The 14,139-nt window shown below is 51.4% G+C and overlaps 1 protein-coding gene across 1 annotated transcript; it reads left to right on the forward strand.

The window, feature by feature from the left end:
• Positions 1-160: 160 nt before the first annotated feature.
• TCEANC2 (transcription elongation factor A N-terminal and central domain containing 2) lies at positions 161-6,172 on the forward strand. The gene is made up of 4 exons (XM_051625578.1): positions 161-285; positions 1,553-1,690; positions 3,005-3,198; positions 5,047-6,172. Exons 1-4 carry the CDS (start codon positions 180-182, stop codon positions 5,233-5,235), a joined length of 627 nt encoding a protein of 208 aa, XP_051481538.1. The 5' UTR covers positions 161-179; the 3' UTR covers positions 5,236-6,172.
• Positions 6,173-14,139: the final 7,967 nt, after the last annotated feature.

Genomic DNA, 14,139 nt, shown 5'->3' on the forward strand with positions numbered 1-14,139 from the left:
CTCTCGCGAGGGTACATCCCGCTCGTCCCCCGCGCGGCGCCTGCTGGGAGTTGTAGTCCTTGCCGCCGGGCAGCCCCGGCCGCCGCGTGGGGCCTGCGCTCCGGCGGGAACTACAGGGCGGAAAGGGCGGGGCGGCGGCTTCCGGGAGGGCGCGCGAGCGGCAGCGCCGGGGCGGCAGGATGGAGCGGTTCGTGGTGCGCGGGCCCCGCGGCCCGCACAGCCCCCGCCGCGCCGCGCCGGGCCCCCGCGCCTCCCGGCAGGCCACCCTCGAGTCCCTCAAGGCAGGTGCTCGGCCGGCGCGGGGGGGAGCGGGAGGGGCAGCAGGGCTCCCCCGGGCCTGAGCCGGGTCTTCGCCGGGGGCTGCTGCGGGGCCCGGGGAGGAGCCAGGCTGGCCCTGAGGCGCCTCGGACGGCAGGGGGGGTGTCCGGCCTTCGCTAGGCCTCCATCCTGCCTCCGGAGCTGCAAAGCTTTGCGGTGCCAGCTCTGCGTGCAGAGCCCCGCTGCTCGGAGGTGCCCTCCTCGCAGGGACGGGGAGCAGAGGGCTCCGCTGCCTTGAAAGGGAGATGGGGCATAATGATGGGGAGAAACGTTTTAGGAGGGTCTGCAATGGTTCTAAACTGAAAGGGGGTAAATTTAGACGTCAGGAAGAAATTTTTTACACTGAGGGTGGTGAAACGCTGGCCCAGGTTGCCCAGAGAGGTGATAGAAGCCCTGGAAATATTCAGGGACAGACTGGGTGGGGCTCTGGGCAGCCTGATCCAGTTGAAGATGTCCCTGCTCACTGCAGGGTTATTGGTCTATATAACCTTTAAAGGCCCCTTCCAACGTGAACCATTCTGTAATTCTAATAGGTTGGTTCCTTCCTGCCTCTTTGGTGAGGTGTAGGGTCAGGCTGGGCACACAGTCTGGGTACAGCCAGGTGACAGCACCAGCTGCAGTGCTGCCAGCCAGCTCACTTCTCTCCCCAGCAAGGAGAGCCCTTCAGTTGTTTGCATGGTGGTCCTGCACAAGACCTGTGTGAGCCCTTCTGCCACCTGTCTGAAGAAACAGAACAGAAGGACATTTACTGCACCAAAGAGCTTGTTAATCTGTAGGCAGAATGCAAAAGAATGGTGCACAAAGCACCCCTGTCTGACCATTGCTGAGTCTTTGCAAGATGCCTCACATCCAGAATATGAGATGTGCTGTTTGCAGCCTGTTCTGTCAAGGTCTGTGGCAAAAACAGGGTGAAAAGCACTGCACATGCCCAGTGTACTTGAGTATGAGAGATGTTAATACAATGGACTCTTCAAAACACTTAGAGCAGACATTTGCTGTTACATGCCCAAAGTTTGGCAGACCAAGGTCAACACTTGGCTTTGCTCTCTAGTTACTTTGGTCATGATTTGCATTGGGCAAACACCCATCACACCAGGCCATCATACATTCTGTGCTCTGGTTGATACCATAATAATTCTTGTGTTGGTAACAGCCCCATTACCTGAGATGCAACCAGTGTCCTTACTTATAATAATATTCTGCTTTGTTAATGGCCTTTCTCTTTTCCAGAGAGTTGTGGTTGTGGAAGACATCAAACGATGGAAGTCTGTGCTTGAACTTCCTGGGCAACCAAAAGAGAATCTGATTGAAGCTTTGGAGGAGCTGAAGAAGAAAATACCTTCCAAGGAAGTGTTACTTTCAACCAAAATAGGTACATCTTGTCTGATCTAGGCTGTCAACATTAGGCTGTCTTGTGTCTGCTTGGCTTGTCAGTACAAAAGAGACTAGCTTGCAGGTTTTTTCAGAAATTAGTGTAGCTGCCAATAAAAAATTGTTGATATCCAGCCTGCACTGTACTGAACAAGTCAGCTATCCTCTAATTCCTGCCAGGTTGCCTGCTTATTCCCAAGTTCTGTGTCACCCCTTCTCTGGTCTAATTTTTTAAGAGCTCTTCTTGGGCACCTGCCTGTCTCTTTTTCCTTCTCCTGCTGTCAGGGGCATGGCAGGAGATGCTCTCATGCCATCCAACACGTGCCTCATCTGTTTGACCTGTCTGGATCCTTTGAATATGTGAGAAATTCTTCTCAGATTGTCCCTGAACTTGTGCTTTCTCACACTAAGAAATCTTCAGCAGATGGGCAGCTCCGTGCAAATGACCCAACCTGATGCCTGCCTATTTTCCGTAGGACTTGGGGGAGGGATAATGTGACCACATGGTCCCTTCCTCTTGTGTCTACTGAGGGCATCCTGGTGTAAGAGACAGTCGTGCTGGCCTTTGTTTGCCATTAGAGCAGCTGGATCTCTATTCAAGGAGCCCCCTTTGCCTCAGAAAAGGTGTGATCTGTCCCTTTCCCCTTCTGTCCGAATTGCCATTTCCCGCGCTGGGTTTAGCTTGTTCAGCCTGCGTTATTCCCGAGATTTTTCCCAGTGCCTGCCTGAAGGTGGCTGGGCTGGGAAAAGCCACCGAAGCCTAACAGTGACATCTCCTGGCCAACAGCGTAGTGGTCAGAGGGAAACACCCCGCTGGAGGAAGGTCCCTTTTGTCCCCTGTTAGAGGAAAGCCCCTTTGCACTGGCGCCCTCAGGAGTGGAAAGATTTTGCTTGGAGTCACCCGGTGCCTGCGTCTTGAAATGCTGCAGCCACCAGCAGCAACATCTGCTGCCTTAGAGGCGTTTTCTGTTTAAAGCCAGCATTCTCTGTAGGCTAACCTGACAGGGTTTCACCAGATCTAGTATCTGTGTGGAAAATTAGTGCAGCCCTGCATTACACAAGTGTCTCTTCACACCTTGGTGACTCAGGCAATTTTTGCGTGTCGATTCCTTGCTAATTGCCCAGGCAGGTATCACTGAGAGGTCAAGGAGAAAGAACTTCAGGCTGAATTCCTAATGATTTTATATTCATACTTGTGTCAAGGCTCTAGCTGTTTTGCTGACACTGAATTGAGAGTGTGGTGGCTGCTTGAGCAGCAGCGCGAGGTGCCCGGCGCCCACCTCCCGCAGCTGAAGAGGCTCTCATTGTTGCCCAGGTCACACGGTGAACAAGACGCGCAAACATTCCGATCCCGCCGTGGCCAGCCTGGCCAGGGACATCTACACAGAGTGGAGAACTTTCATCAGAGACCATTCAAACAAGCCCTCAATCGTGGTCAGGAGCGATCCCAAGACCGAGGCCTTCCGAAGGAACGCGCGGAAGCTGCTTTGTGAAGCCCTGGATCTGGAGGTGCTGTTCAAGTCCACGTGTCTTTGGCTCGAAGAGTTACTTCTTGTAGGAACAAGTTAAACCTTTTTTCAGCCATGGCTGCTGGGAAGCTGGTCCTGCCCCCACTCTGCAGGCAGGACCAGATTCTCTGTTCCTCTTTTCAGCGATTTGCTGCACGTTAGCTTTGTTTTCAGGGTAGATGATAATTTTTTTTTTGGTGGTTAACCAAGTAAACATGCTAATTGGGAGGTGTATTTGCTGCCATCTACATAACCAGCCAACAAAACAGTTGTGTATCTACTGCACTTGGGCTGTAGGAAAGGAGAAGAAAGTTAATAGAACATAAAGTTTTTCTTGCTACTTAACAGCTGTGAAAGCAACACTGGGACCTTTAGGGTGTTTCATATTTAAGTAATTAAACATTTGTAAATTTAAATCTATTGCAGAAACATAGAGGCAAGGCTGACAGTTTATAAAGTGGTGATAAATACCAGATCCCTCAGGTATCTGTAAGTAAATGAACAGGGCTTTGCTGTAAGGCTTAATGACTAGTTTGCTTGGTCTATGAAATGCCATAATAATTATCCTTTTTAATTTATTCATTAATTATCTTTTAAATGGCAAGTCAAATGATAAGCACTCAAGAGTTTCAAAGCAATGCATTTGCTAGCTATGAGAACAACCTCTCCAACTTCCAGTCCATCTGGACTGAGGCAGCACAAAAGGTTGGTTTGCTGTGGGAATCTCTCAGAAAGGTGGGAGCTCACCTTTGCCAGGCTGCTGGGTCAAGTCTGCTTCTTGGAAAGCACATCTATAGCATGCTGGTAAGATTGGTATGAGAGTCTGAGCCTCTGGAATATAAAGGTTATGGCACTACCTTAAAACAAGTAGTATTGGGTAAAGTAGAATCCCCTCTGGACAGCACTGACCTGAAAGTATAGTGAGAAAAACTATCCTTCTGGTTTGCAGCTACCACTGTATGTGTAAGTGGAGCTTCCAGCAGCAAATTAACAGCATGAATGAGCAGGGGAGCCACAGAGGACCAGCAAATGGGGAGAAGGGGCACCTTAGAAGCTGGAAAAAAGGAAAAGGGAGGGTGGAGCTGATTGGATCCAAGGGGCTTCTAGTGCTGCCCCACAGAGGGGCAATTTAGTGATGGGTAGCGAAACCAGAGTGGGCAGAGGACTTGGAGGAATTCTATTTGGCATGCTGGAATCTTCTGCATGCAAAACATGGGAGATTCCCCATCATAAAAGGCAGAAATGAAATTAAAACCATTTCTTGACGGGTGGGGGATTTTTTCCTAAGCTGTGCTAAATTACAGGTTTTGGCACACGTTGGAGCAATAACCACATAATTAACATTTAGCAAATCCCTCTCTGCGTTCTTAATTACACCTCTTTCTGCACACAGAGAGCCCACATTTCCCTTTATAGCACCAGGCAGAGTTGCCAAGTATTTGGCATGTCTTTGAGTTGCTGTTGGAATCAAGTTTAAAATAGTATCCAAGGTACCTTCTATCAGCAAGATCAAAAGTGATCTTTATGGAGACACTGCAACATAGCTTATAATTGCAGATGAGCTTGATACCCAAAGCTGGTTGCAGATTAGTTTCCTGTTGTGATGGCAAAGTCCTGCCACCCAGCTGGCGATGGGGATATGTTCCCTACTACTGACCATGTTCCCTTGTTCCTTAATTGCTAGGGTGGAATTAAATTGCTCTTCCTGTTACACTTTTGATGGGAAGTAGCTTTCCTTGAACCTAAGCTGATTAACGAAGGAACACTGGAAAGCACCAAACTCCAATCTCAAATCAGTTGGTCTCCTTATTAAAGGTAAAGATCTAATTTTATACTTTGCTGTTTTCAGGCTGATCACCCACTGGCTGAAAACATGGAGCGAGAAGCTTTTCATCTCTCTTCCCGCCTGGTCAGCGCCCCGTACCGCAGGACCGTGCGAGCTCTTGTCTTCTCATTAAAGCACAAACCTGAAACCCGAGCAGAAGTCAAGGCTGGCACACTCACTGTCCCTGCCTTTGTACAGAGCCATAAAAAGTGAGGTGTCGTGCTCGATCCCGAGTGAGAACTTCTTGTGCCTGCACCTCTGCGGAGCTGGGAGCCCTTCCTGCCGCGCGGGGAGGGTGGAAGTGCTGACAGTGTGACTCCCTTGGCACCACTCTGTGAGCAGGGCTGCTGGAGACAAGGAGTACTAATGATGAAAGGGGTGCTGTAAATCTGGCTTGGTGGAAATCCATGTGGGCTTGTTGCAAGACAGGTTTCTTCTACTCTGCTGTATATTTTTGCTGCTACAAAAGCCATCCTTGCTCACTCACCTGTTTCTCACTTCTGCCCAGTCTGTCATACCTCAGTTTAGCTTGGTCCCCGAGGTGGATCTTCAGGTGTCATCAGCTGAATAACATAAAGGAGCAGCTCTCTGCTCGTAGGAAATACTGGGAATTGAGGGTAATTGGTCCACTGGAGGAGATTCCTAGTGGATAACTACAAACTGTAGTTAACTCTAAATCAGCCGTGTCTGCTGCAGCTGGGCCTTGTCTGTGGCAAGAGCTGTTTTGCTAAGACAGGAGATTTTCCTTTGCTGCATTCCAGAGATGGATGCAAATGGGTTTCAGTAACTTGCTATCCACCATTCCACAGGCTCAGTCATCCTGTGGTTGTGGGCATTTTCTAAAGCCTTGGCATGAAAATTAAAATGCCTTGGAGTACAGGTGATATCTAATGCCTCTGCTGTATAGTGAGCAGCTCACTCAGACTTTCATACCTCACTCATTTAAATGTGGTGCTTGTTCTTCCTGCAACGTGAAAAAAACACTCAAATTGAATTTTCTAAATAAAACTAGGTTATAAGCAAAATACTACTTTTAAAGGCTTTTTTTTCTCCAAAAGGATCATGGTTCAGAAGGATTGTGTGAACAAACTTAAACAACAAACTATTGTTTAATTCCTTTTAGTTATTAAAAACTGGAAAAATTCTCATACTTGCTCTGGTTCCTTTAGTGCCACAAGTCATCTTGTTCTCCAGAAGCTGTTATTAAAGCTGTGACAGGCACAGTGTTTCTCTAGGTAGGTGATAAAGTGCTCTCTGTTCTGCGTGTGTACATACACCAGGGACTGCTCACAAACATTTTCTGAGTTATCAGGGTAGACAGAAGCAAGTATGGGGAATGAGTGAAACCTGCCTGTTCACGGTCATGGGAATTGGAGTCTACTACACCACAAGGAAGTGTCTTCTGATCAGTTGTGGTCAGCACTTATTTTAGAAGAGTCACTAAGGGACAAATAACGCAGCGGGAAAACTGAGTTGGTCTTCATCCTAAACCAGGACTGAGTGTCATGATGATGACCTGCTAAATACTTCTGTCTTCTCTGAATGCTAAAAGCTAAGGAAGCACTCAAACTTTACCTCAGGTGTTGAACTCCCTAAGTTTCATTAGATAATGGCAGGTTGTCTTAAGAATTTTAAATTTTGAAAATAAAAGTGAATAATAATAATAGTCCTGTTTTGTTTGGGTCAGTGCAAGGCCATTTTTTTTTCTGTCCAGTCCCTTCAAACAGTTGGCTTTTCTTCACACAGGGGTGTTCTGTGCCACACAGACATGTCATTTGCAGAAAGTTAAGATGAGGGGTGTTGGAAACAGCATGAGACAAACTCATGGATACGTGTGTGGTGACTATATGGATAAAACGTCAATAAAGACTTAACACCTGTTGACCAGGCTGGAGCAAGAGATGTGAAAGCCCTCAATTTCTTTCTTACAAGTAATCAGCTCCATTTCCCACTTAAATAACTTCAATCTGCACAGCTGTAATTGAATTCACATATCCTGCAGTGTCATGGAAGGGGTTCAGGATCAATGAATGACCTAAGTTTGTCTTCCAGAGCTGCAATGCCAAGACTTGCAGTATTTGTTTTCAGTCTTCTGCTCCTGGTGCTGGGCTGTGTTTTCTCTGTTTAGGTAATGTGTGAAGAGCAAAAATCCTGAAAAATGAAGAACTTCTGGTTCAAATGAAAACCTGGCCAGAGAAGTTTCCCACACAGGCCAGATACACAGGACAAGTTGATACTGTGCTGTGTGTTGGGGTGCAAGACTTTTCTAGGAATCACCCAAATTGTTTGAGATGCTGAGGACAATCACTGTCCGAATGTGAACCCCTTTATGGTGATGACAGTTCTACTCTGAATTTCTGCCTTAAAAGAGAAGGTCTGGAGAGCCCAAGCACCTCACCCCTAGGGAGCGCATTGCTCCCAAGCACTGGAATGTCTTAACCTGTTCTAGTTTGCCTATGGCAAAACCCACTCACAGGAGGTCCTGCAGAACCCTCACCAGCTCAGGTTCCCCACCACATTGGGCTGGGGGAAGAAGGGACCTCTCATGCACACTAAAGATTGGCTTCACTAGCCCAGGGATGCATTACTCCTAAATTCTGCTCTTTCTTCTCGGGTTCAGCCATAGGGTACCAGTAAGACATGTTACAAAGGCAGGGACTCTCCACAAGCTCCTGTCTTCACGCTGGGCAAATCCTTTTAATCTAAAAGAGAGGATGAAAGGGCTGAGCAGTGGCTCCCTTGTGCTAGTTTTCTCCGGCATGGTGCCTTTGAAATAGTTGGTTCCCTTTTACAGGAGAAACATTAAATGAAGGAGGCACCCAATCTGGAGATAAGGTTCTTTTTTCTTATCAGATTAAACCCAACCCACAGATTTCTTTCAGTGAAAGACTAGATAAAGCTGATGGACCTATAGAGACCTGCTGCACCCAGCAAAGAGAGAAGGGAAGCACTTCCTGATGTTGAGTCATGTCACCTGCTCTCCTCCCCAACCTGTGCTGATGGCCCTTGGGGAGTACAGGGTGGGCTCAGGACAGCACCAGGAGAGAAGGAAAGGGGAATTCACCCCTGCAAGAGCTGACTTCCGAGGACCAAGTTTGGAAAGGCACCAAACAGCGTGTTCTGTTCCCCACCAGCAGGCACAACTCAGGAGAGCTTTGTCCTGCCACAAATCACTTGGGCAAAAGATGGGAGTGGACAAGACCCTCCCTGTCCTTTGGAAAAGAAAGTGCACAGCAGCTCACCATTTTTCATCTTTCAAGAAGCTCTTCAAAGGTTTCTCCACAAAGAATCCAAACTTTCAGATGTCCTTTTCTTCCCTGGCAGCCCTGTAACACGGAGGGTTTGCTAGTCTGACCCTGAATTTAGAGACATCAAGGCAAGGAGCAGCAGCTTCAGGTACTTTTTGGAGCCCTGATCATCTGCAAGAGGCTCCAGGAACTTTCCCCCCAGGGTATGTTTGTGCATGATGGGGCTGGAGCAGAGGAGGCATGGATGGAGGAAAGCAGAAGAGGCAGAGGGAGGGAAACACCTTGGGAAGTTCCCCAGCCTGCCCAGCTGCAGCCAGCAGACCTTGCTCTCCATGCAGAGCAACCTCCAGAAGCACCGAGTCTCCCTTGTTGCTTTAAATGTCTGCGGCCTTTTAAAGCGTTTCCATGCTAATGAGCAAGCCCTCCCATAGCAGAGATGATGTTGTGGAGGATACCACAAGGGCTGGAGAGCCCTCCTGTTCGAACTAATGTTCAAACACCCCTCTGCACAGGAGCTGATATTCGAGTTTACAGCCCCCTTGTTCAACTGGATGTACTGGCGTTTCGCAGGAGGGGAAACTGAGGCACAAAGGGACTCTGACATGCCACAGGATGCTGAAAAGGGAAGCCTGGGATACTCTGCAATTAACGATGCTCTAATTCTTCTGCTGGCAGTCCACCGAACAACCTCCACGGTCTCTGTCAATTAGACTAGATTATGGGATAATCCTTGCTAATTACACATTATTATATAGCCAACAGTTGTCTCCCTGTAAGGGGTGCTCCTATAAGGGACAAACACTGTTCTCTAGCACAGCCAGACCCAAAGACAAAAAACAAGCCCAAGCCATTCCTGCTGCGGCAAACACTTTGCCCAAACCGAAGCGTTCCCATCGCAGACTCTGCACTACTCCCCTCCCGGAGGAATGGAGGAGGAGAAGAGCTGCAAAATCCAGCTGTAAACTCTTCCATACACCCTGGAGCAAACGCCCCGTTCAGCCTCTGCACGCCCAAACCCCTTCCAGGGGGGAGGAGGACCTCTCTGTCCCCAGGGCCTCGACCATCGGGAAACAGCGTTTAAAATAAGCTGGGAAAACAACTCCCGGTAAACGCAGTCGTTGCATTTTTAATTGTCCGTATGCCCGATCCATTATGTTTCCCCAGGTGGCCGGGCTGCTTCACTGCTGCCTCCTCCCCTGTGCCGCGCTCCCCGGGGGGCACCGGGCCCCCAAGGTGGAGCAGCCCCCCCAGCAGGCTGGCACTGCCCACCAGAGCAGGCAGGGCAGCTGCTGCCCCACGGAGAGGGGCTTCGGTTTGCCGGGGAAGGGGACTTTGCTTGTGGCCAAAGGGTTTGGTTTGCCCTCTCACTGCATCGCAGGACTCAGTCCACCCCGGGCACCGCACGCTGAGTGTGACAGAATAAACCCCCCAAGGGCAGTTGCAGGGATAAGCATCCAGCTGGTGCCCAGGAAGCTCTTCTCTTTCTGCAGCCACCAAGGTAACCCTCTGGCCGTTTTATTTTCATTTTAAGAGAAAGGTGTGAGTCAGCAGAACAGCACCGCACCCCCGGGGCCACGTCAATTTCAAGCCAGCGAAGTGTGTGATGCTTCTGCTTAAGAAAGCATCAGGATATCCTTTGTTTTTTCCAGTCGTGGAAACATGGGGTCTATAAAGCATTCCTGGAAGGAGAAGGACCCAAGCTACCCGTCACAGCTGCAGCATTGCTTTGGAAAGGAGAAGCCCCCCAGAGCAGCTGGTTCCTGCATGGCGACCCCAGAGCTGGGCTCGCAGCCCCTGAGCTGCAGCTCCCATCTGCCCGCGAGAGCAGGGCCAGCCCCGGTGTGCTGAGCTCTGGTGACAATCAGGCACGGGTCCCCTAACGACAGCGCGGCAGCCCGCGGGGCCCCGTCCCGTCCCCCCCCTCGGTGGCGCAGCCCGGCAGGAACCGGAGAGCCCCGAGCTCTGCCCCTCACTGCGGGGACAGACCCCGCGTCCCCGGGGGGCTCCAGCACAGCCACCGAGGGGCCCCCCGGGCATCCCCAGAGCTCACCCAGACGTGCTGCTTGCCTTCTCACCTCCCTCACACCGGGTGGCTCCAGTGATGCCAGCTCAGACCAGCCGGCACCCTGCTCACAGCAGCTCCTTCCCAGCCCCGTCTGCCTGCCCACAGCTTTGAGGGCTCTGCAAGCCCGGGCACAGCTGTGCCCAGCTTGCATCCTCAGCAGAGCACTCCTGCCCTGGGGCCCATCACAGCATGACTGGCTGCAGGTGGGATTTTCCAAGGCTGCCAGCCCATGTGCTCACTGGGAGGCCCAGTGGGGTGCTGCCTCCCACCCAGCTCCCCAGGGCTGGCCTCACACCTCTGGGCAGGGGGAGCAGGGGCTTGTGCAGGCAGGGGTTCATCTTTTGGGGGCACTGCCACCACCCTTGCACTTGCCCAAAGAAGAAGCACAAAAGCACATCCCCCATCACCATATCCCACCAGTGCCACACATCAGGAAAATCTTCCTGGTATGTAGAGAAAACGCAGAGAGCATGGCTGGCATTTTTAGGATATTTTAGCCCAGCTTCTCTCCTGTAGAAGCGATTCCCCCAGGGAGGGAGAGGAATAAACCAAGCCATCTCCTGGGGATTCTTCCAGTCCTGGTCTCTATGATCTATGATTTTCACCAACCATTCTTCATCAGATTTGCATGCAGGCACTTGCAGGGAGACCAGGGAGGCTCTCCCTCCTGCACAGCAGCACAGCCTTTGTCTGCTCCGGAGGGACGCGACTCCACATCCGTAAGTGAAGCGAGGAAAGGTGGTGGCTGCAGTCAGCCCAGCACAATCAAATCACCGGGCTCTAAATAAGTAATCAGATGAGTAACAGGAGCTCTGCCCATGCCTGCCCCTCTCCCTGCCTGCTCAGAAAGCACTGGGAAAAGGTTAAGGAGGGAAACTGAGGCCCAGAGGGAAGGAGCACCGGTGATGGATTCCTGGTATCTGTCTGCAACTCATCCGAGCGGCTTTTATATGAGAAAAAGGGGTTGTTTCACAAAACGACCTGGGCGGTGCTTCTCTCCAGGCTGTGGGCTTGCACGGTGACCCTCCCTGGCTGGGCATCCCCCCCCAGGCAGTGCCTGGTCAGGGGACTTTGCAGCCTCTCGCTGCTCCCCTCCCTCCGGTGTCACTGAGGTCCGCATCTGTGGGGCCAAGGATGGACGTGCTTGCTGTGGGTTCTGTGCCATGGTCATGCTGAGCAGCAGTGCAGGTGATTGCAGGGAAACCCTCTGAGCCACAGAGATGGCCCTTGATGCACTTCTAAGGAGCTTTGGTTGTGTGGAGGAGATCAAATGAACACAGATTTCTTAATAAAATTAATTTGCAAAGCCTGAATAGCTCCAGCCCCTAGTGGTTCCTCTCCTTTCTCCTCCTGGCTCCTTTCTCTGCAGCTCCTGCTTGTTTTGCCTTGCATTGCATATCATGGTGACAAACAAGCCAGACCCCCCTGAGCACCTCTCCATGCTGGGTGTCCCTGTCACAGCTGGCTGTGGGCAGGGACTGGTCAGGCCATGGGAATGGCAAGGGACAGCTCTGGGAGAGCCTAGCGAGCCCTAGCTCTGGAGGCGAGAGCACAACCAGTCCCTGTCATGCTTGGGAGCTGGGCAAGCATGACGGGCCCTGTGCACAGAGCCCCATTGATGGGGAAAGGTCGCCTGAGGCCAGGAGGCTGACAGCTACAAGGGGCTTTTGTCTCGGGTGTGACAGGGATGGGGACGTGCCATCGGTGCTGCCAGGTCTTCCTTTGTGCTGGTGTCACCCCGACACAGTGTGGGGGAAGGAGCTGGGGAAGCTCTCAGGTGATCTGGGGAGCAGAGGGTGCAGAGGCAAGTGGGATAAACCAGCTGGGAGGAGATTTGGGCTGGAAATCTGGAAACGGTTATCACCATCAGTGCAGGGGGCTGGGGAGCTTTGCAAAGCTGCAGGCACATCATGAGGCATTTGGCCATTGCTGTTTGGGATGGAAACCCATCCTGCATCACCAGGGGAGAGGTGCTGTTCCCATGTCCCAGCCACCAACTGGGAGGGCGGTTGGGGCCCCAAACTCAAGCATTACCTCTGCCCCCATGATGTGCCCTTTGCCCCATGCCGCCTGCATGGCCCTCACTGGGGTCTTTAAGCTCAGTGGTAATGAGTATCTGAGAGCACAAGGACTCCTGGCCAGAGCTAGTGGTGACACCTCCAGGTTTTTTGCAGCAGCAGCTTCCCAGGGTGTCACATTTGGAATAGGAAAGGGAGAGCCCTGTACACAGGGGAAGAGGTGGTTTAACAGGGGATGTCAGTGAACAAAATCCTGCAGGCAGGGAGACACTGGATGCCAAAACCTAATAGAGAAAAGGAGAGGCTAAGACATGCTGGAGCATGACTGGAGGCTGAGGAAGGCTGGAGCTCAACAAGCACGAATGGTTTTCCTTGCTGCAAGGGGAATGACTGGCTCAAGTGGATACACAACCTTGCTCTGCTCTGTGCTCTTATGGAGTCTCCAAGTTGCATTAATCACACTGGCTGTGAGCCCCTGGATAACACCCTGTGGGGCTGGGGGTGCTGGGGTCCCCCTTAGCTCAGGGGAGCAGAGTTGCTCCCATGGTGCCATTCCTGCATCCACAGGGATGTGTGCAGGTACATGCTGCACCCAAGGATGCTCAGGAGGCTTCAAACCAGAACTGGAAACCCTCCCTGGGGTGAGCACAACAGCAATCCATTTTGCTGTCGGACTCTGGGACCAGGTCCAACCCCTTATTTGAGTGCACCTCCAACAGCTACTCAGAAAGGCCTCTATTCCCTGGGAATCACAGGGTGCTGGAGGCTCCAGCTGGGTGAGGAGAAGCCCATCCTCTGGGAAAGGGACTGGGTGCTGTGGGATCCCTGCCATGCATGAGCAGCTGCAGTATTCACCTGTTCCAGCGAAATCTGGGCTGCCAGGAAGTTTAATTACATCTTCAGGTTTCTTCACCTGTCAAAGCTTGTAACTCTTGTCACAAGGTGGCAGTTGTATACTCAATTTTTTCCCTTTGAATGACCATGTTTGGACATTTTTAAGACCTCTCGCAGCACCACAGTGTGTTTTAGACAGGCTGGGGTGGGGTGACCCCTCTGCCAGGCTCCCAGGCCTGCCCTCACCCTGCTTCTGCAGCGAGATCTCACGATGGCTTTACCCATGACCAGACAGACACAGGCTCTGTGAGAGCCACCCCTGCCCCTGCTGCTGACAGGGAATCTCCTTTGCCTTGGTAGGACACAAGAGGCAGGCAGGGGTTGTTTGGCCATGCAGAAGTCAGTAGCATCAGGGCTCCTGGGGAGAAGCCCAAATTTTCTGGGCATGCAGGTGGCCACAGGACTCCTATTTTCATGCTTGCAGCTGCTGAGCTCACTTTCTGCAAGGACCAAGGGTAGGAGGTCTGGTGTCACTGAGGTCCCAGAGGAGCCAGCCCCTCCTTCTGAGGTTACCAAAACCTCTGTGCCCACAGTTTCAAACTCCTGGAGCGGTGCCAGCATGGAGCTCACATTGGTGAACACTTGGATGTGCTGGGAAGGAGGAAAACACAGAGGAGAAGACATGTTGTTCTCCTTCCCTCCAGCTGCTGGTGGCTGAAGCATTCAGGTGAGTCCTGTGCAAAACGGGTGGGTCAGATGATGTGAAGATGAAACAAGGATCTCTGGGGTGCCTGGTGAATGTGTCTCATCACATCATCTGTGGACATCCAGAAACACCACCTGGAAGTATCTACATGAGCTACATCTACATGTAACACGAGGAGACACCTATAACACAGCTCTACAGTTTTCCCTGAGCACGGGCCAGAGAGTGGAAAATATTTTTGGGAAT

Source organism: Apus apus, chromosome 7 (genome assembly GCF_020740795.1).
Source record: "Apus apus isolate bApuApu2 chromosome 7, bApuApu2.pri.cur, whole genome shotgun sequence".
NCBI lineage: Eukaryota > Metazoa > Chordata > Aves > Apodiformes > Apodidae > Apus > Apus apus.

What these genes read in the sequence shown, in the direction of transcription:
- TCEANC2 (XM_051625578.1), top strand. Translation starts at nt 180, where the DNA reads ATGGAGCGGTTCGTGGTGCGCGGGCCCCGCGGCCCGCACAGCCCCCGC. An exon ending in CCTCGAGTCCCTCAAGGCAG is followed by an intron (nt 286 to 1,552) that starts GTGCTCGGCCGG and finishes TTTTCCAGAGAG; the next exon opens with TTGTGGTTGTGGAAGACATC. An exon ending in GTGAAGCCCTGGATCTGGAG is followed by an intron (nt 3,199 to 5,046) that starts GTGCTGTTCAAG and finishes TGCTGTTTTCAG; the next exon opens with GCTGATCACCCACTGGCTGA.